The following is a 20,525-nucleotide window of genomic DNA, read 5'->3' as shown; positions in this document are numbered from 1 at the left end:
GCTTTACTTCCAACCAAGTGGTTCCGAGTTCGAAACATACGGACGTCGATTAAATTGTGGAAACCGGATGCTCCCTGCTCGGACACGGGGTTTGGAAGGGCTACTGGTCCGTTAATAGCCTCGGTGGTGCTAGGCGTGACGTACTCATGCGGATGGTTCATGCCGGAGCCCAGAGGAGTATTTGAGCCAGGCCCACGGATAGGGAGGCCGGAGTGCCCAACATACGGTCATTTCTGTCCGTATCGAATATTCTCCTAGCGGGGTGGGGGCTCAGTGGGGGCTGCTACGCGGGGGTGGGCTCGGCCCTTCCTCTCCCCTTCTCCTTCCATTTAGCAAAAAAAAAAGAAAAAGAAAAAGAAAAAAAGAAGAAGAAAGGAGTAGGGCTCCTTTTTAGTCACTTTGCCGTGACCATAGAAAGTGTTTCGGGAGATCCGTAGGGTGGCGCGGCTGTTGGGTGATGTTCAGATATGACATGTGTTCAGGGAGGCGAACAGGGCTGCAGACTGGGTCGCCTCTTATATTGCTCGGCATTCTGGGGATTTTACTTGGACGTCTGCTTCTGACGTTCACCCTTATTTGCATCTTTTACTTTTCCGCGATTTAGCAGGTTGTACTCACGTTAGAGCTATATGAAATGAGTAACCGCTTTTACCAAAAAAAAAAAAAAGAAAAAAAAAGAAAAAGTGTTTCGGGACTGGCATGGATACATGTAGCATGTGCAGTTTAAAAAGATGCTTGCATTATCTGGTGGAATATATCATTATCGATGATCAATAAATTGGTATTAATACCAACTTTTAGATTTGAATCTAAAAGCTCTCTTTCCAAAGCATACGCCAAAGAGAGGTGCCAAACAAGGATATAATTCTGCTTGGCATTATTATTTGTATATTTATTTTCTATCATAATTGCTAAGAGTAGCCAGCCTAATGCCCCTTTTTATGTAAAGAAATCGAGTTCAACAATATCAAAAATAAAAGCAATCAAGTCAAAGGCTGCAAGTGGGCAAATCTATTTCTATAATGAGAAATAAAACTAATGATTGTCTAGCCCAATATAGCATGATAGCAATGCTACTGAAACCCTGGCTTGACTAATTAGGAGCTTATCTTCAATAGGACTCTTAGAAAGTAACTTAACTGTGCTTTGGGGTGAATGCGAGCTTGTGGATGTTTGGGCAACACGGGCTAGACTGATAAGGATTTAATTGTTCGTTCTTAGCTTCATTTATTCCTTCATGGAAATGATTAGATCTCTATACTAATTAAATAGTTTAATGTTGGCTGATGGAACCATGGGGATGTTAATTACTGTAATCTAATCCTCCTAACACCAAATCACATTAGAGTATTCGACAAAGTTGGATATAAATAAATGGTTTTCAAGCAGGTAAATAATTTAGATGGTGAGAGCTTAACCACCATATATGAAAGCAGCATCTTTATGCTTATCATATTTTGCACAACTCCAAGAGACCAAGAAGTTTATTAGGTCAACAATTATGACACTATCTTTTACGTTTACCACCCACCCACAAAAATATTCAATGTCAGGGTTCAATTTGCCAGTTTCTTGATAAACCATCCTTTCTACTAATTGGTGTATACATTACCATTGCGTTGGAAAAAATCGATTTTTTTTTGGCTCAAAAAAAATATTCAATGCAGGTCGCAAGTTTTTGCGTATACTCTCCGACCCATCTATGGGCTTCTTCCACTGAAATCAATACTCATGTATGAGTACGTCACTATAACGCCATCTCAATACTGGCACACTATATAGTGACTCCATCAAATGAGCTGAATGGAGGGCATCTGGTTCTCATATTTAACCCGTCCATTTCGAACCTAGGCTATTTTAATAGAATCAAAGCTCATGGAGCTACCATCTCATTGGCGAAAAGCGATCTCCAAACGCGTGAGAATAGCGGCTAGGAAGGACGTGCGCTATTCCACGTGGCAGGATGCTATTGGTGGGTCCCACAAAGCTGCGTTTCGTTCTCTCTCCCCCGCAGCACGCTGCCCAACCGTCTCCCTCAGCTTTCTTTCCTCGCTCGCGCCTTCTCCGCCAGCTGAGCCCCCCCTCCTATCCACCGTCCGAAGCCACACGGACCGTCCGATCACACGAGAATCCCTTCCCGCCCCATCGCCTCCCTCCCCTCCTTTACAGCGGTCATTCACGTCTCTGGTAGGGCTTTGAGATGCCTCTTCCCCTTCCCAAGGGTTTTTTTGGGTTTTCTTGATTTACTCCTGGCGTTTCCAATGGGAATTCAGCTTCTTTTTCCTTCCCCCAGGGGTTTTTGACCTTAGTATATATGATTTTATTATAGATTGAACGCTCAAGTCCGTGATTATAGCTATCAAATAGCTCTCGGATATGTCTGGACCGCTTGACCGATTTGCCAGGCCCTGTGAGTTGTCCTTCAATTTCTTATTTTCTACAAACTCTGGAGAATCTGTAATTGCTTGAGTTGACGAGAAATTTTTTTTTAAAATCCCCGCGTAATTGTGGGCCAGATATTAGCATAAAATTTTGATTATGTAATTAGTATAAGAATCCATCTGGGGGATTATATTTCTGTGTAGGGTTTCGGAATCCTTTGCTAATTGAAACTGGCCGAGTATTTTCGTGCAATTTCAAGTGTTTGGCTTTTCTTTCTTTTCCTTAATTGTGTGTCAGATATTAGTCTGAAATTTTAATTATGTAATTAGTATAAAAATCCATCTCGGGGATTATATTTCAGTCTTGGGTTTCAGAATCCTTTGCTAGTTGAATTGCCCTAGTATTTTTGTGCAATTTTAAGTGTCTGACTTTTCTTTCTTTTCCGTTTTCTTTTTCCGCGGTACATGTAATAAATTTTGCTAGTTTATATTTGTTAACTATATCAAAGTTGATAATTTGGCTTTCGTGCTGGATGATGAAATAAAAGGGAAAAAAGATCTGGTCTGCGTAGATAAACATGATGCAGCAAATATATGGTTTAGTTGTAGGGCTTCATCTCTTTGGCGTTCAATATGATTCAAATCCTACAAGTACTGAATTATCTTGAAGTGGCATGTGCCTTAAACTCGTAAAGATTCAGTTGGAGGCTACCATCATGGATTGATGTCTAATACCTAGAATCCATCAAGGTTTATATATATTTCTTGGAAAACCAAGAAGTGAATCTATGGTTTGTGGAGAGATTTTATACCCTTAATCAAAATTACCCACTTTCTTAAATTTCTCTTAGAGAAATAATGAAAAGTCTGCATCATTCAAACTGATTTGATGGTTTTATAGTAAATGCACTAGCAAAACATTAGTAGCAAGGTTTATATGTTGCCTGAGTTATGTGTTTGAAGTATAGCTTTCTCTTACCCTATACATGCCATCTTGACTCAATTGAAGCTCATTGGATGATTAGCCTTTATGGATTGTGATATCTGCTTCCTGAATACTATTTTTGTCAATATATATCCGATTAGATTGAATTGGAAACTATTTATGACATTAGTATGATTCCCCCCAAAAAAGTCCAGTACTCCTTTTACATTTTTTCCAGGCCAGCACTTTGTTATTCTCCCTTTATTTATCTCTTTCTAATCAAGAAATGATTTTTGTCGTAAGATAACCTAGAGACTGGGTAATAAGCTATCAGACCAACCTGCCTCATTCCCCCAACTATATGAGATTCTTTCTAGTACAAGAAAAACTTAGAACACAGTACTGTGATATTGGGGGTCCTGAACTAACTATACCTTACATGAGGTTTCACTGCATTCATGTGTGAGATATCTGCTTTGTGCATTTCTGTAAATGATTATCCACCTTGAGATGCAGTTTACATGTACGCAAATATGTGGAATATATATTCGGAATTTAGCAAGTATAAATAGTGATTTTATTTGCTTTTTTTTGCCGAACCAAACCCTGATCGTAAAAATTGCACTTATGACTCCAAATTTATCTCTATATTGATCTTTTGATTGATGGCATACAATTATTGTTCATATTCTTGTTTAGCATCGTAGTTATTTGGCATCTGCTTGGAAAATTGTGCTCAGTTTGATTTGGTGTAGCCAATAATTGCTGTAACTGGGTAATAGTGGGTCGACCTATCTTCATCTTAAGGTTAGGTGCAATTTGTCAAGCTCTGTATTGCCTACATCTGATTTCTATCCTTGGAAAAATTATCACTTTTGAATTATTTGCTACTCTTGTGCTAAAACCCATACTATATGTTTGTCTGTACTTTGGGAAAATAATCTAACATTTCTACTTAAACAATTTTGCATGTATAAATTATGTTATTCTTCATTTTTTAAAAATATTGTGCCAAATTTTGTTTCTCTCAGGAAGTTCTTTGTTCAAGTGTTATTTTGAATTTTCCCCTTAGTTAGTGAACCATGACTGACTGTGCAAAGTGTTGCAGGTTTTGAGGGGATGTCTAGTCATGATGAAAGAAAAGAGCGGAGATCAGATTTTGAGAATTCAGAAGATGAAAGGAGGACGAGGATTGGATCTTTGAAGAAAAAGGCTATAAATGCATCAACTAAATTCAGGCGTTCTTTGAGGAAAAAGAGTAGAAGGAAGAGTGAGAATCGAGTTCTTTCGATTAAGGATGTCAGGGATATTGGAGAGCTACAAGCTGTTGATGAATTTCGTCAGTCATTAATCATGGATGAGTTGCTACCTTCAAAACTTGATGATTACCATATGATGCTGAGGTAACTTATTATCTTTCTTTTGGTAACTTGAGATTCCTTTTTCAAGGCTTGTAGGCTATCCTAGGCAGTTCTTGAACAACAGTCTCAATTTCCTTTTCTTCCCTTCAACTGGTCAAGGGACAATGCTAATCCATGTTAAAACCCTCGTATCACATTCCTTGCATGTTGAAACATGTGGTGGTCTCTCCCGCCATTTTGCTAAACATTCTTTTCATTTACTTATCAAAATAGTATATTTCATTAATTTAGGGATATTTAGTCGCTTAAACATAGTGAGATTATAATTTCAAATATCTTGGGTTAACTTAGGAGATGAGTTGCCACCTATTGAAAACAAGCATTTCCCTTGCAATCTATAGATTAATTGATGTAGGTTTGTAATCTGCCACCTAAATGTTCTTATCAACATATAAAGTGCCACTATGCACTATTACGATAAGATAGGTAGAGTGACGACTGTGTACAGCATGTTACAGTGATATATGCCTCCATTCCATGCATATTGGTCTGTGGTTTTTGCCAATTCAATGCCAACTAACATGGTCTGAAAGCACCATAAAAGTTCCCCCTTTTTCAGATATTTTAGTTATTCGTGCTAGTTTTGTCCTCTTTTACAGTGCAAACATTCCCCTCCTGCGGATTGAAGGCAGAATCATTGGATAAGGCATGCTAGTGATACAAATTCCTCATTTTATGACATATCGAAGTGTGGAAGTTAACTTTTCTATCCTTAGAAAGAAAAATGAGTTCACGTTGTTTCAAATTTGTTCATTAAGTCATACTTCTTCATTCAGTCCCTTAGCAAGAAAAGAGCAAAATTTTTATTTGTATGTGTATCTTGAAGTACTATCCAAGTCTTCTAGTTCATGTATATCAATATTTTAACATAAATTTTACTTTTGTTTGTGTGTGTGTAGCTAAATGATCATATATGTTCCTCAGTTAATTTGATATCAACACAATAGGCTACATGCATTTGCAAGATGCATATTAATAATTCATATAATGATTGTATTTACTAAGATTCATGAATTAATGATACACATGAAATTAGTAATAGCTTGATTATCCACATTAACGATTGAAAGGTAATCACTTCTATGTAATTGTCCTAGTCATTTAATATGAAGGTACTTATTAGCACACTTTTTGATTTCTCAATGGTTGTCTAAGGCCCAATAAATGGTTTTGTATAAAATTCTATTTGTTGTACAATGTCTGCAGTTCACTATAGGGTATGCTGGATTACTTTTGTTCCTTTAAACTACATTATAGTTTGCTATGTATTTGTCATAAAACTATCTTCAGTAAACTTTCTATTTTTAACTCAATCTGCTTTTTCTTGTTGTGTTAAGTAGATCTCTTACTGTTTAGTTATTGTACTGTTTTTTTTAAAGGAATACTGTTGGCCTTTTTGTAATTACCATACTAATATCTTGTTTACCTTAGATTTCTGAAAGCACGAAAATTTGATGTTGAGAAAGCAAAGCAAATGTGGTCAGAAATGCTTCAATGGAGGAAGGAGTTTGGTGTTGACTCTATTATAGAGGTAATGAACAAGCTTACGTCCTGGAGGACCCATTGGATGCTTATAATGAATTTGGCTATTAACATGAGCAGTTAAACAAGCAGAAGATGGAAAACCCTCTATTTTTAATTTTTAGCTTTTTATTTTGTAAAAGATTAGAATGTGGAGATCTACAAAACCACAAGCTTTATGTTCTAACATTAGATAAAACTCAGTTTCAGGCTTTCAGCTAGATGTCACACATCTGCCAAGCTGTCAATACTGCTGTGACATAGAAAGTCAGTCCTGAATAATTTTTATGGTGACTATTACTTTTTTTTTTGGTTTACCATTAGATGAAAAAACAATATAACCTTAATTTATCTTGTGTTCCAGTATAATTATTTAGCATATAGCTTTTCCCTTTCTTCCATGGTGCTTAACCTTTAAGAGGAAAATGCATGCTTGTGTTCTTTGTACCACCCCATCATCTAGTATGGGATGGATGAGACAGTAGATTACCCTATGGAAGACAGGACACAATGGAGAATGGTCTAGGAGAGAAAATAAATAAAAGAAAAGTGAAAGTGAATTTAAAAAGATTGCACACAAGCTACAGAACATTTCTAAAACTAACAAGGGTTAAGCATTTACCTTCTAATTTCTACATCCTTGCGGCACATTTTGTTGGAAATAATCAAAATAACTAATCAGTTGAAAATGAAAACACCAATTACGTGTTTTTGCAGAGTATGGCCACAGATTCAATAGAGAAACATGAGAAAAGGTGTCACACTTAAATAATTCAGTTAATATATTTTGGAACTTTGAATGGCTGAGTTCTAGTGTCTCTAAGGTAACCAGTCTCAAAAACATTGCTAAGTGAGAACAGTTTGGATCGAGATAATGCAACATGATTCAACTTTAAAGTGCAAAAGGATTGATACTGCATTGTGTTGCGTATAAGTGTTCGATGGTGATTGCACTTAAAAAACTACTGAAAACTGAGTTGTCTAGGTGAAGTTGCTGGTTGGGAGCTAAAAGTTTCCAAAACTCATGTTTCATCCAGAATCCTCATTATAATCTCCTCTAGGATTTAAATGACACAGACATACAAGTGCTTTTGACGGTCTTACTCCAGTTGCTGTGCATGCAAATCTGAGTTTCGTTGGATCAAATTCTAATTTCAATGCAGATTTCTGGCTCAAAAGAACAGAAAATTGAAGATAAATTTCATTTTGCGAAATTTCAGTTTTGATCACCTGAGTACTTAAGGAAGAGACTTTTCTTCAGCCCTACAATTCATTACACTGAAGTATTGGAATTTGGTTAAGAGAATACTGAGGCAGGAAAAGAAAAGAAATACAAATCATTGTTACATAAAAAGCTGCTCTTCATACATTAAATATACATTAGGTATATAAAATCCATATAAATGATGCACTATCTCCACATCCAAGCTTCCTATTAGGAGAGGTCTTCTTATCCAAAATTTTTATAAAAAGAGACAGACAAAAAAAGCTTGTGGATCAGTGGTTGGAATGGAAGAGAGAAATTGAAGACTCGACAATTTTCTGTGGTCCACCAGCTCCCTGCTGTGTGAAAGCAACAAAAACCAATCTTTTTCTAGTTGCACTTGTTCACACAATTTAATAAACCTTTATATCCCTTTTCTTCTTTCTCTAGTGAGTGAGGTTCTTATGTGGCTAGCCACTCATATGACTCGTGTGAGTCCTCTAATGTGCATGCGGTCTTCATTACTTAAAACATAATGTATATTAATATTTCTGATAAGGATCTGAACAAAGTCACTCTGTACCAATGCCACATTAGCATTTTGTCGGTATAGTACAGTACGGAATCGTTTCGGCACAGTATGCCCCATACCAGGTTACCCCGTACTAGGTACTAGTATCGAAACAATACGGTACAGTATGCCCCTTACCGCCTAGTTCAGGCCGGTATGGTGAACCATGGATCAGAATAACTTAAAATGCTTGACTATGATAATAGCTTTAATTTCAAACTCTTGTTTAAAAGACACCAAATTTAACACAAGTTCCTCACCATTACATATTTGATCCCAATTGAGCATTAATAGTTCTAGCAACTATTCTTAAATAATGATCCTCCTGCAACCGTATCCTCTTCCTCTAGCAAAATTAGTGTGATCTTCTAGTTAAATTTGTCCACTCATCTTGGCTAGGAAGAATTTGACTTCAATAAATTGGTGAGAAGTTCTATTGAATGCTAACTTTCTCTTCATTGTATCAAAGATGCTCTCCATAAGATAAGAAGTTCTTAGAACCCATCTTTTGAAAAACAAAAATGGAGGCAAGGTTCATATAAATCTTTTCATTGCAAAATTGAATGATGGTTCTAACTTCTAATAAATTGCATCGAGTGGAGACCAAAACTACGTTACAGTCCTTATTATCTGTGCTGTATTATGGGATGGGACTGAACAGAAAAAGTGTCTTCCTAATCACATCTCTATCCAGGTGAGTGTGTTTATTCACCTTCTCTTCTGTATGTTTCTCTTTTTCTTCATATTTCTCCCTACTCCCACAATTGCAGTCAAACATGGAGCAGGACAACAATTGGGTATATTTCCTCATTCACCGCATCCTAGACACCTTATTTGTGGGGCTGTCTTTTCTCTCATTTGGTGGTTTCTTAGGCACTTACCTGTTTGGAAGTCCTTGAGGTGTTCATGTGGTGAATCAAAAAGCTTCAAGAGGTTCTTTGCAAATACTCTCTTGTCGCTTAAGCTTTTACTTAAGTTGTAGTGCCACTTAGCAGATATCCTTCGTTGTCCACAATTTGTCATCTTATATTTTGCATCCATCCAAGATGAAGGACAAGATCTCCAATGTATACTGTACCATATTTACTATAATTACTCCAAGGATACTGTACATTCATGCATTCCGTGCTGGCTCACATTGCTGTGCATCGGCCTGTAATGATGCATAAGCATATGCCTCGGTGCAATCCGATATATAGTTGAATAGGCTTTCCAGTTTTAAATGTGTAATTGACCTTCCAAAACAACCTTATTTCAATTTGAGATAGTTTGTAACTCGTGCTCATTACTTCTTTTTCCTTCTTTAAAATTGAAGGTATGAATTATAGATTGGATGTGATAGTTACAAGCAGTAATCAATTTACACTGTAACAAGAGATAGAAATTAAGGTCCAGACAATAGATTGAATGCATATCCTTCATAGAGATATGAATCACTCTACTCTTAGCTTGTGGCTCAGAAATGAAACATTGATTTTGTGATTCATTTACATTGAAGCTGTTGTCAATGAACTAACATTGATGTTATCATCAGGATTTTGAGTATACAGAGTTAAATGAAGTTCTACAGTACTACCCACATGGTTATCATGGCGTGGATAAGGAGGGAAGACCTGTTTACATTGAAAGGCTTGGAAAAATAGATCCCAACAAGCTAATGCAAGTGACAACTATAGATCGATATCTTAAATACCATGTGAAGGAGTTTGAGAGGTGCTTTGCAATTAAGTTTCCAGCTTGCTCGATAGCTGCAAAGAAGCATATTGACTCAAGTACAACAATTCTAGATGTTCAAGGTGTGGTATGTATTACTTTGCAAACTTGTCTAATTATTTAATTGTCAAATGCTTGTAGAAAATATGCCTTGTTTGATGACTCCTCTCCTTTTGGAAGGGTTTAAAAAACTTCACCAAGTCCGCACGAGAACTTATTGTGCGGTTGCAGAAAATTGACAATGACAACTACCCAGAGGTATATAATTTGTATTCACTGTTTGGTTTACCATCTTGAAGCTTCTTTGCTGATATATTATAATCCTAACAGAACTATTTTTAATTATTGATGGCTCCACATTGGAATCTGCAATTCACTTGATAAGGATCTCTTATAATTTCTAAATATTTGTGCAGACATTATGCCAAATGTTTATTATTAATGCTGGCCCAGGTTTTCGGCTGCTATGGAACACTGTGAAATCTTTTCTTGACCCTAGAACTACTTCCAAGATTCATGTAAGCAATGATTCTGGTCCTTAGTAATCCTTATTGATGAATGGTGACCCTTTCACCTAGATATTAGGTAACTGCACTATGAATTTGATCAAATTTTATCAGGTTTTAGGAACCAAGTACCAAAATAAGCTGCTTGAAGTAATTGATGCCAGGTTATTTTTTTTTTGTCTTTCCACTTCAGTTTGCATGTACTTATTATGGAAGCATTCTCATCCTCTAAGTCTCCCACTTATCTCCAACTTTCTGCCTTGCATTCTTTAGTGAGCTGCCAGAATTTCTTGGTGGTACTTGCACCTGTGCCGAGCATGGAGGATGTCTTAAATCTGATCGAGGCCCATGGAAGGACCCTAACATATCGACGGTCTCTCTCTCCCCCCTTCCCCTTCTCTGCCTCTCTCTCTCTCTCTCTCGTACACACACACGCACACACACCTAGTTGATACCTTTTTGATGGGTTGTACTGGTGCTCAGATGGTCCTTAGTGGGGAAGCACAATGTGCTAGGCAAATTGTTACTGTTTCAAACAGTGAAGGGAAGGTCATTTCTTTTGCTAAGCCACAATACCCAACTGTAAGATCTTATACTTTTTATGTTTCATTTTTAACAAGATGTGTTCTGTTTTATATTAAAACCCTTTTCTGCCGTCTTACTGGACCAGATAAAAGGAGGGGACACATCTACTGCAGAGTCTGGGTCAGAAGCCGAAGACATTGCTTCTCCAAAGGCACCAGGGAACTATAGCTCTAATCCCCAGTTGACCCCTGTTCTTGAAGAGGTACATTTAAATTTCCTTGAAGGATCTTATAGAGTGTTGAAGAGTATCCTTTACTTCTAAAGAATCTAATAAGGTTTTGATGTCTTGTAGTCTCTGTGATGATGATTCTGTATGCACGAAAAAAGTGCTGTTTTGAATTAAGTTAGCCATAGTTAGAACCTAAAGTAGGTTCCATATGGCTATTATTTTAATTTTCTTTTCCTTTTTTTTCTTCAATTCTTGTTGTGCTATTAGATGTCAGGACAGGGAACATGTTGGAAGTTCAGCATGATTAAAGCAACTACAGTTACAAACTTACAATAGACCATGGCGCTGGCATATAGCTTGCACGTGCATAACTTAATCTTAAGCAACTAGTCTTATCCCAGTCAGATGAGGTTTTTTTTGTCAATTAAAATATGATCCATGTTTAAATCCTTACAGACGTTGATCTCCAGGCTTGATGCAACTCTCCAGTCAAGATTACTATGAGTAAGATAGTGATTTGCCATGAAGTATCTTGTATAATCCCAAATCGCCGCTTCACATGATATTGAGGAGTAACAAGTAGAAATGAGGAGTCAAAGGAACTGACTGACTTGGTATTTTGTTCTGTCAAATTCACTGTAGAAAAAACTGCTTTTGGTATTAGGTCTTTGGCTTGCGCAAACCTCAGTGCTGTATTAACTACATGCTAAAACAGGGGAGCCTCCTATGATGAAGCCTCAACCAATTGTCTCGAAATAAATCAAACAACATAAATGAATTTTATATTTTGCTCATCCACATAGCTTAACAACCTAATAGACATCATGAACAAGAGCTTCAAAAAAAAAAAAAAAAGAAGCAAGGAATTGGTGGAAAAAAAGAAGAAAAAGGCAAAAGGCAGAAACAGAGAGCATATAATTAGATACAAGTAAAGTCATAAATGGTTGGTAGCAAGAATTGAATATAGGTAATAGAAGAAAATGGTTGGTGTATTGATGATCTTTAGATTAGAATGCATGAATTTAGGTCTTGACACCTTTAGTAGTTACAAGTATGTGTGAGCGCGCTAAATAGATAGTTAGTCCTTGAGTCTAACATGTTTAAAACATTTAAACAATCCATTTTTTATGGAGTATGAAGGAAAACACAGAAGCGAATTTTCTTTGATGCTCATCTTTGCCCTGGATTATAGCTCTCCAAAACTTATAAGGGTGATAGTATGAGCATAGAGATAGAGGATATGTTCTAAGACTAAATTGTTACAGAGATCTATGGTAAAAATCTTAAGATGGGACTGTGATCAAGGTTTCAGGTTTTTGTGCTCGGATATTTAAAGCTGCAGAATTTTAATAATTTTAGTAAGCATTTAGGGTTTAGATGGAAACAACATTGTTTCTCATATACATAAGAGGGACTTCTATAGTTCCTGTTGATTCAATGCTGGTGTGTTTTTTTCTTTTTCTCATTAGTTCCAATTTCTTTTCCAATCCGCATACAGTGCGGTAGTTCCAGCAATTAATGTGAAACGTAGTTGAAGGTAACAAAATAAGCAGTGGGAGTTGCAACTTTTGATTCTGCCTGCTGACCCTGTAAAATTATCTGGTTTAGTTGATGATTTATATAATTATAAATGGGTCCAAACCCAAACACTCTGAGTCACCATGGGTTGGACAGCCTCTTAAAACCTAGCTGTTGGTTCCCAGGAAAGTAGTAACGGTGCAGTGGATCATGTCTATACAAGGGTTTAATTCTGGTTCTTAGGGAGGCCATGTTATTCATGGTTAAGAAAAGAACAAAATATGCTAAAGAGAAGGCATAGGTGTGATTAGGATTTGTTACATTCTCTGCTCCACTTTAATCTTCTCGTCTCTCTTGTACTATAGTGGACCCTATTTCATTTTCACCTGTTGGGATATTTTAATGAAAAGCAATATTCTTTTAGGTTGGATGGTTTGGTATGGGTCCAAAAATATGTGGTTCAATTATGGGTTTATTTTTTTAATTTAATTAGAAATGGGTTGGTTTTGGGTTGAGAGTTTTTTGACCTGACCTAAATCTGACCTGACTCTAACCTGATTAACCTAGTTTAGGAGATTCATATACAGAGAGAGGAGAAGAAAGAGGAAAGAAATAGCGGATGAATGGGGAAAACATCCATATCAAGCTTTAACACAGCCCCTAATTTAATGACCCAGCCATTCTAACCTTTTCAAATTGGATCCAATTCAAGAATTTTAAATCTTAGGCAAAACCATGATGTGGAAACCTCAGCAAATATGGTAAACTGGAGATTAATCCCCATTTATGACATTATTTTAAACATTTAATATCTTTAAAAAATATTTTGATTTTGTGTGAGCTTGTTTAGGAAGGCTTGGGCAATATCTCAATAACTTATTGGATGAGAACTTAGGAAGTATCGGGTTACCTTGGCCAAGATAAATAGTAGGGATGTGCACAGGTCGGGTTGGGTCGGTTTGGAACTAAACCTGAAATTGAATCGATTTAGATCGGTTTCTAAAACCAAAACCAAAATCGAAACTGAACCGATCATCTACAAAAACTGCTTGAAACCAATCCAAAAAATCTGATTTGGTTCAGTTCATCGGGTTGATATTCAATTGGGTAGGCTAAATGGGCTAAGCTAATTCTACACATAAAAATTTTTATTTTATATAGGGTTAATATCCAATGGACTAAACTAAATGGGTTGGGCTAAGTCTAAACATAAAAATTTAATTTTATATATATAAAAAAATATAAGAAATAAATTTTAAAATTAAAATTTAATATATGGGATAAGGGAAGTTGGGTCTGGTTGGGTCGATTTGAATATATATATTTATATATATACACATGGGTCAGGTTGGGTCTGGTCGGGTTGATTTGAATTGGTTTTCTAGTAACTGAAACAACAACCGAACCAAATTTTTTCAGTTCAAGACTTTCCCCAATCGAAACCAAACCGAATTAAAAAAAAAAAAAACCGATATAAACTGAACCGAAGAGATCGGTTTGGGTTGGGTTCGTGGTTTGGCTGGTTTTTTGCACACCCCTAATAAATAGGGACAGATATATGCTGTATTATATGGTGGGTGACTGATACCAACAAATCGATACCTTGGCTGAGATATTGGGCAAGATGAAAATCTTAGTCCAATCAGGACTCTAATATTCAAGAATGGAAAAGAGCCTTATTATAACAATTTGTTGCAGCATCAACTTAACATCTAAACTCCTTCAGGCGCAATAGTTAAATTCAAGTGAAGTATAATTGATGAATTCATCGTATCTTAACTTAAAAACTAACATGCTGCATATTTACTTCATACTTGATTTAAATTTTCCTTTTGGCAGATCATAAAATTAATTTTTACATTATATTTGTGATCATTGGTCGTACTATTGGATACCTCTAATGGTTATAGGTGTTCTACACATCACTTTAATAAACCATGCAGGGAAAAATGGTTGGGAATGCTAGCCTTTCTGTTGGATCCCCTGAGTTCCAGGAATGCGTTCCCATGGTCGACAAGGCTATAGATTCAAGTTGGAATAGAGAAGCTTCTAGTCAATTTCATTTTGCCCCAAAAGGTATGCTGATTTAGGTTGTCTGTGTTACAAATGTATCTATTTGATTTTTCATGCATAAATCATTTTTTCTTATCATCACCCTACCACAAAAACATATTCTTGTGCTAGATGATCTCTTCTATGTATTCTTTGGACGGAACAATTTTCTGCTTTCAGCATTTAAAACTAGTTTTGAAGAGTCACTGTAGTAATAAAAGGAAATGATATTTGTTTTTCCTTTTTTCTTTTTTTAACTTTTGATACACCAGCCTCTAGGCCAGTAGGTGACAAAATTAGGCTGTGTGTCTTTCTAAACCACTCATAACAGGGGCTCTAGCAGGATCGACTATTTCAAGTTGCCTCTGCCAGAACCACATTCAAAACCTGAAGCCAGGCTTGAGCCACTTCAAACCATCTTTATCTGCATCAAATTGTCTAAAATGGAGCCAAACTACTCCACTAGAGTTCCCACTGAAAATCCTATTGACAACAGAGTATTGGACAAGGAACTGGTGAAGTGGGCTTCTGCAGGGGCACTGGCCCTTTAAGTAATCAAAGGGAAATGTTCTGAATATATTCTATACATCTTTCTGTCTTTGATTGTTCCAATTGTATCAATCTACTTATATTAATAAGAGGCTACGACTTGTTGCTCTAACTACACAATGATAAAGTGGTGTATTAGCCCGATTAATGTGGGTAAGCCATTAAGCCTTTAGCAATCTGCCTTTTATGGTCAGATTTATCAAATTTAACTTCTCTGACCCTAATATCAGAATTTTTAATATATACATCTTTTCTCTTTTTTTTTTCTTCCCATTTGCATGGTTAGGTAACAGATGCAATGAAATCTTTGATTGCCACTCTTCAACAACTTGATCTATCACTAAAGTTAAATCAGGCTCTTTCCTTACCATAAACCGCATATTACTAAAGTGAGGTTGTGTTCAATCTCAAAACAACATGGGTAACGTTTTCTTGGATAAATAATTTTTGGTGTTTTCAGAAGCATGCAAGTTCTTTTTTTTTATATGGTACTTAAATTTGCATGTTGGAAAATACATGGACAGTTGTCATATCCAACTTCCCCACTACTTTGCAGGCCCCACATGTTTCTCTTTATGTGATCACATTAGGGGCGGCTCTGTGGCACATGTAGTTCTTTTCACCTGCTTCCTAGTGTGGGTTGCAATGATGTAGGTGTTTTCTTATTTTTTTTATGTTCAAAAAAAGGGCATCAAATGCATGAGGCTCCCGCACTGCAGGTTCTAGAGATGGTCAGATCTACGCAGCCTTACCCTTGCATGCGGAGAGGCTATTTCTATGTTTTGGGCGTGTGACATCTAGGTTATAATGGAGCAACCTAATTGTTGCACCAAGGCCTGCCCTTTTTCTGTTTTTTCTTTTGTGCAATTATTTTGTCATTTTTCTTGCTTGCTTTCTATCCTCTTCTTCCAAAATTGACGAAAGTGGCTAAAACACTAGAGTCCTATTTCCAAGTTCATTTTCTTTGATTGATATGTGTTCTCTTTCCAGGTTTATTTTCTTTGATTGATGTGTGTAAGCATCATCAAGAAGTTCGAGCTCAAATTGTCACATGGCTGACAGCTATCATCATGACCCTTTTCACACTGCTTCGTTCAATCACCAGCCATGTGACCAAGAAATTCCCAGAAAGAAAGACTTTTGATCTTGACAACGGCTACCCTGAATATGCATCAGACTCTAGTCCTAAAGAGGAATTTCGACCTCCATCGCCTTCTCCTGGTTACACAGAGGTAGATCTCCTTTCATCTGTTCTAAAAAGGCTGGGAGAGCTGGAGGGAAAAGTTGACATTCTTCAAGCAAAACCATCTGAATTGCCTTATGAGAAGGAAGAGTTGCTTAATGCTGCTGTTCACCGTGTGGATGCATTAGAAGCTGAGCTTATCGCTACTAAGAAGGTATGCTTCTGGACTCTCTTTAATTCATGGAGTAGTTCTTAATTTTAATATAAATGAAACTAAATTGATGGTTCAGGGATTTCATATGTCTCATTATTGGTGTTCCTATATGTTCTGAAATATATGCATGGAAAAATGGATTCATGATGATTTTGCATGCCTCTGTTCCTCTGATTAAAAACATGAGAGTGTTGCATTCTGGATTATGCTTGAAATTGATGTACAATCATTGATTCCAGGACCTTAATATAGCCTATGTGGATGTGTAACTACAACTTTTTTGTTCCATTTTATACTTTGATCTCCTTGGATCTTATTGTTTTGCTGATTTATGAGTTCTTTGCCTAGTTCCATGCTTTTGCTTCCCTGTGTTCCTTGTGTTCTTTTGTAGTCTATTTCAGTGAAATTCAGAATCAAGGTGATGAAACACCTTCAAATGCTAGATTTATCATTTAGTTGTCCTAAGTAACATTTGACTTTAATAAATGTATAACTCCATTAGGCATGCAAGATAATAAGCTAAGTATAAATGTTTAAATTTTTTGAGAAGCTGGTTGCATTTTTTATCCACTTTGGGCAAATACATGCACATCACAAGCTTCCTTTTTCCCTTAATAGGCCTATTATTTGATGCTAGTTTTATAATCTCGGTACTGGACCTTGTATAGGTGGCATGTTGGTACAACCGGTATGGGAGTCAGATTGGCGTATCGATATTCGGTACGCCCCGGATATTGAGTATCGGTTTAGTACCGATATGGTATGGTATGCTCGGTATGGGGCAGCATGCACTAGTACTGCGAACCTTGATTTGGAAAGGTTACAAATTGTTTGATTTGTAAAAATCCTTTCATATTCATTAGATATGATATCATCTTGAACTAATCATATACACTTTTTAAAATTTTCAATAATGTATTAACATTTTTAAATGTTCTTTGTAGAGTTCAAGGTACTCAACTCCCTTGCCTCTAATCTCAACTTGACATTTTCAATGCCATTATGATGGGTGTACACAGTAATTTTGAACATAATAATATTTGATTTTGTTGCTGTTATCTAGATTTAATTGGATGCGAAGTGTGCCAATGGGATCTGAGTTATGTATTAAATATTTTTTTCTTTCAAATGCATTTATAGTTCCACTCTGATGTATTAGCTTGCAACAGCATGTACGTTAAATACGCTGTCCATGTAACTGTATCTATTCAAGGCGTAAGCAAACATATGATTGTTCTTCATAAATTATAGAGAGTTTTCAACTGATGTAGTATAGGAATGAGTGGGATCAATTCACAAAGGTCATGAAGCAAAATTCATGTGAATACCTTTAAGGAACAGGCGGAGTCATAGTGCATAATTAACACCCCGTGTGCAGACTTTCTAAGATCCCATACCAATATCTCTGTACAATCTTAATTGCCCACCCTAATCTTCTAAAATCCCATTTTACATGTGTGACCTTTTTATCTGGCCAATGAATGTTTAGTTATTTTTGCAGGACCTTACCTCTTAGGCAACCCATTAGCTGTGCCACCATACAAAACTCTTTATGATTATCTGTTTACTGTTTAGATTAGGAAGGAAGGTTTGTGTTTCCAACTAATTTAGGTCTTCTATCTTAGTATTTGGAACTCCTCTCTCTATCGAAATTAGTAATTCTCTGCAATCTAATTGAACTCAATGTATTGCTCTCCGCAAATTGTAATGACCCTCCAATCTAATTAGATGTGGGAAGCATTTTTTGGGTTCCTTCTGCTTCCTGTGTTCACATAGGGATCATGTCTTGGGTTGCCTGTCACCATTCTAATCAGATAGGGACTACTTATGAGAAGAGGATTATTTTTCTATTCACTTGGGGCTTGGAATTTCAAGAAGAAGAAAAAGAAAAGAAGGCAGTGGAAGAGAAAGGGAATAATAAAAAGGAAGATGAGGTTGGAAGTTACACTGAAAAGAAACCTGAAGCACAAAGAGAACATCTGTAAACACATTAAAATTGTTTAACATTTGATTTTGTCATCGCGGAGGTAAGTAACCTCTTATTGTTTATGCAAATCCTACACCTTTTTTTTTTAATTTTTCTTTAATCCTTCCAAAATGTAGTCTCTTAGTTTTCCTGTTTTTCTGTGCATTTTTTGAAGGAATTATTTGCAAAATCCTGTATTTCAGAAAACATTTAACTAATGACACTACTTATAATGCTTGTTAAGTAAAAAAAAAAAAAGAATAGTTATATAATGTGTAAAATAATGGATTAATTTTCCTCAACACCAGATATAAATGATTGATTTTTCCAAGTATTGTCATTTTGTTTGCAATTTGAAAATATGCTTTTCTTCATTGGACATTGTCTGCTCCTGCTTGTACAAAATCCTGGCTCCACCACTACTTCAAGGTGTCTTACGGTCTAAGCTGAAGGGGTGCACAAGTGCACATTGACATGGACCACATGGTCTTTCCAAGTTGGTCCCATTTTCTGGTTCATACACCAAACCCTCTTAAATATAAACATCCTTTAGCTATGGGATCATGCCCTTTTTTCGTATTATATTTTTATACAAATCTCCTCGCCTCTTTCTGTGATTATGCAGAGTATGAGAATGCCTTTTTAGAACTCATCATTTTACGGTCTTGCTTTTTAGGCTTTACATGGAGCTCTAATGAGGCAAGACGAACTGCTTGCATACATTGACCAGCAAAAGGAGACCAAGTTCCGGGTAAGTTTCTTCAATAAGGGGTACCGCCTTCGACTTATGTCAAGGTGGGGTAGGAAAGTAGGCACTTCATAATTCATGTCTTAGCATAAAATAGATATAATTTTCTAAAGACACGTTTTTTTGTATCTGGCTGCAGAAGAAAAAATTCTGCTTCTAAAGCTTGGTACCATCATGAATTGGTTTGGCCATTACCACTCTGCTATTCATGCTCTTTATAATGAAAGAGGTTTGCAATGTGTGTATCTATTGACTTTGATAGCTACGATATAATGCATGTATAAAAAGATTGTGCGCCTTTGTGTTGTATTCAGATGTGAATAATCTAGTGGAATCAAATATGATCACAGTATTTTGTGCACTCTTTGTTGGCTTTAGAACCTATACACCCATGCTAGTACATGAATCTAACAGAGAGAGAGAGAGGGAGGGGTGGGGGGCAGTTGGGTCAGATACAGTTAGAATTAGGTTTAAAATGTTAATAGCCTGAATTTCACTTGTTAATTAAGCAAGTCAAAATTCAGGTCTGAACTTGATTTTTTTATTAAGCAGGTAACTTGACCTGCATAACCCATTTACTAAATAGGTCAAAGCATGTTAAAAAGGTTAAGTGGATTTTTAATAAGGTAAATGAGTTTGAACATGTTAAGCGAGTTAAGTGAGAGTTAAATAGGTTTGAAATGGGCTAAGTAGGTTTGAACAGGTTAAACACACAGGGTCATGACCTGATCTAATAATTAAATGAACTATTAAATATGGTAAAATGAGTTAAACAAGTCAAAGGTCAAAATCTAAACTCAATCTATTTAATAAATAGATTTAGGTGAATTAATCCGTTTATGATTAAAATTTATTTATACCAAGCCAAAATCTATTTAAAATCGGCTTATTACGGATTGAATTGATGGGTTAGGTCATAAAATTGCCATCTCTAAATATTTTACTGGTTGTCTAGCATCTGATACCATGCAAAAGGTGGAAGCTGCCCAAATTCACTGGAGTTTGTCATCCGGTAGATTCTTTCTCACCTCTATTGGGCAATCATCTATTACAGGCCATGAAACCAGCTGTTAACAATTAGATCCAGGTCCAGTCTGTGGTTTATAAAATATTAGAATCCGGATCTATTTTGGCAATTGCTGGTAGGACAGGAGAATGGCCGCTTCAATTGCCTACTGTAAGGCTGACGTTAGCGAATCCAAAATTGTATATATAAAAAAAAAACTCTTTTCATTTTTGACTTAATTTCATAGGTTAAAAATAGTTTCGAGTTTGAGAAAATTTACAATTTGTCCGGTA

At 36.3% G+C, this 20,525-nt stretch overlaps 1 protein-coding gene across 1 annotated transcript; it reads left to right on the top strand.

The window, feature by feature from the left end:
* Window positions 1–2,028: 2,028 nt before the first annotated feature.
* On the top strand, window positions 2,029–19,587 carry LOC103722341 (phosphatidylinositol/phosphatidylcholine transfer protein SFH8-like). Its single transcript, XM_008812869.4, has 15 exons — window positions 2,029–2,187; window positions 2,330–2,410; window positions 4,415–4,709; window positions 6,159–6,258; window positions 9,558–9,824; window positions 9,917–9,994; window positions 10,153–10,254; window positions 10,357–10,406; window positions 10,516–10,615; window positions 10,726–10,824; window positions 10,913–11,029; window positions 14,458–14,590; window positions 16,106–16,512; window positions 19,155–19,229; window positions 19,366–19,587. Exons 2-15 carry the CDS (start codon window positions 2,377–2,379, stop codon window positions 19,384–19,386), a joined length of 1,878 nt encoding a protein of 625 aa, XP_008811091.2. The 5' UTR covers window positions 2,029–2,187; window positions 2,330–2,376; the 3' UTR covers window positions 19,387–19,587.
* Window positions 19,588–20,525: the final 938 nt, after the last annotated feature.

Source organism: Phoenix dactylifera, chromosome 4 (assembly GCF_009389715.1).
Source record: "Phoenix dactylifera cultivar Barhee BC4 chromosome 4, palm_55x_up_171113_PBpolish2nd_filt_p, whole genome shotgun sequence".
In the NCBI taxonomy this organism is placed as follows: domain Eukaryota; kingdom Viridiplantae; phylum Streptophyta; class Magnoliopsida; order Arecales; family Arecaceae; genus Phoenix; species Phoenix dactylifera.
This window is presented reverse-complemented; position numbering and strand designations above follow the sequence as displayed.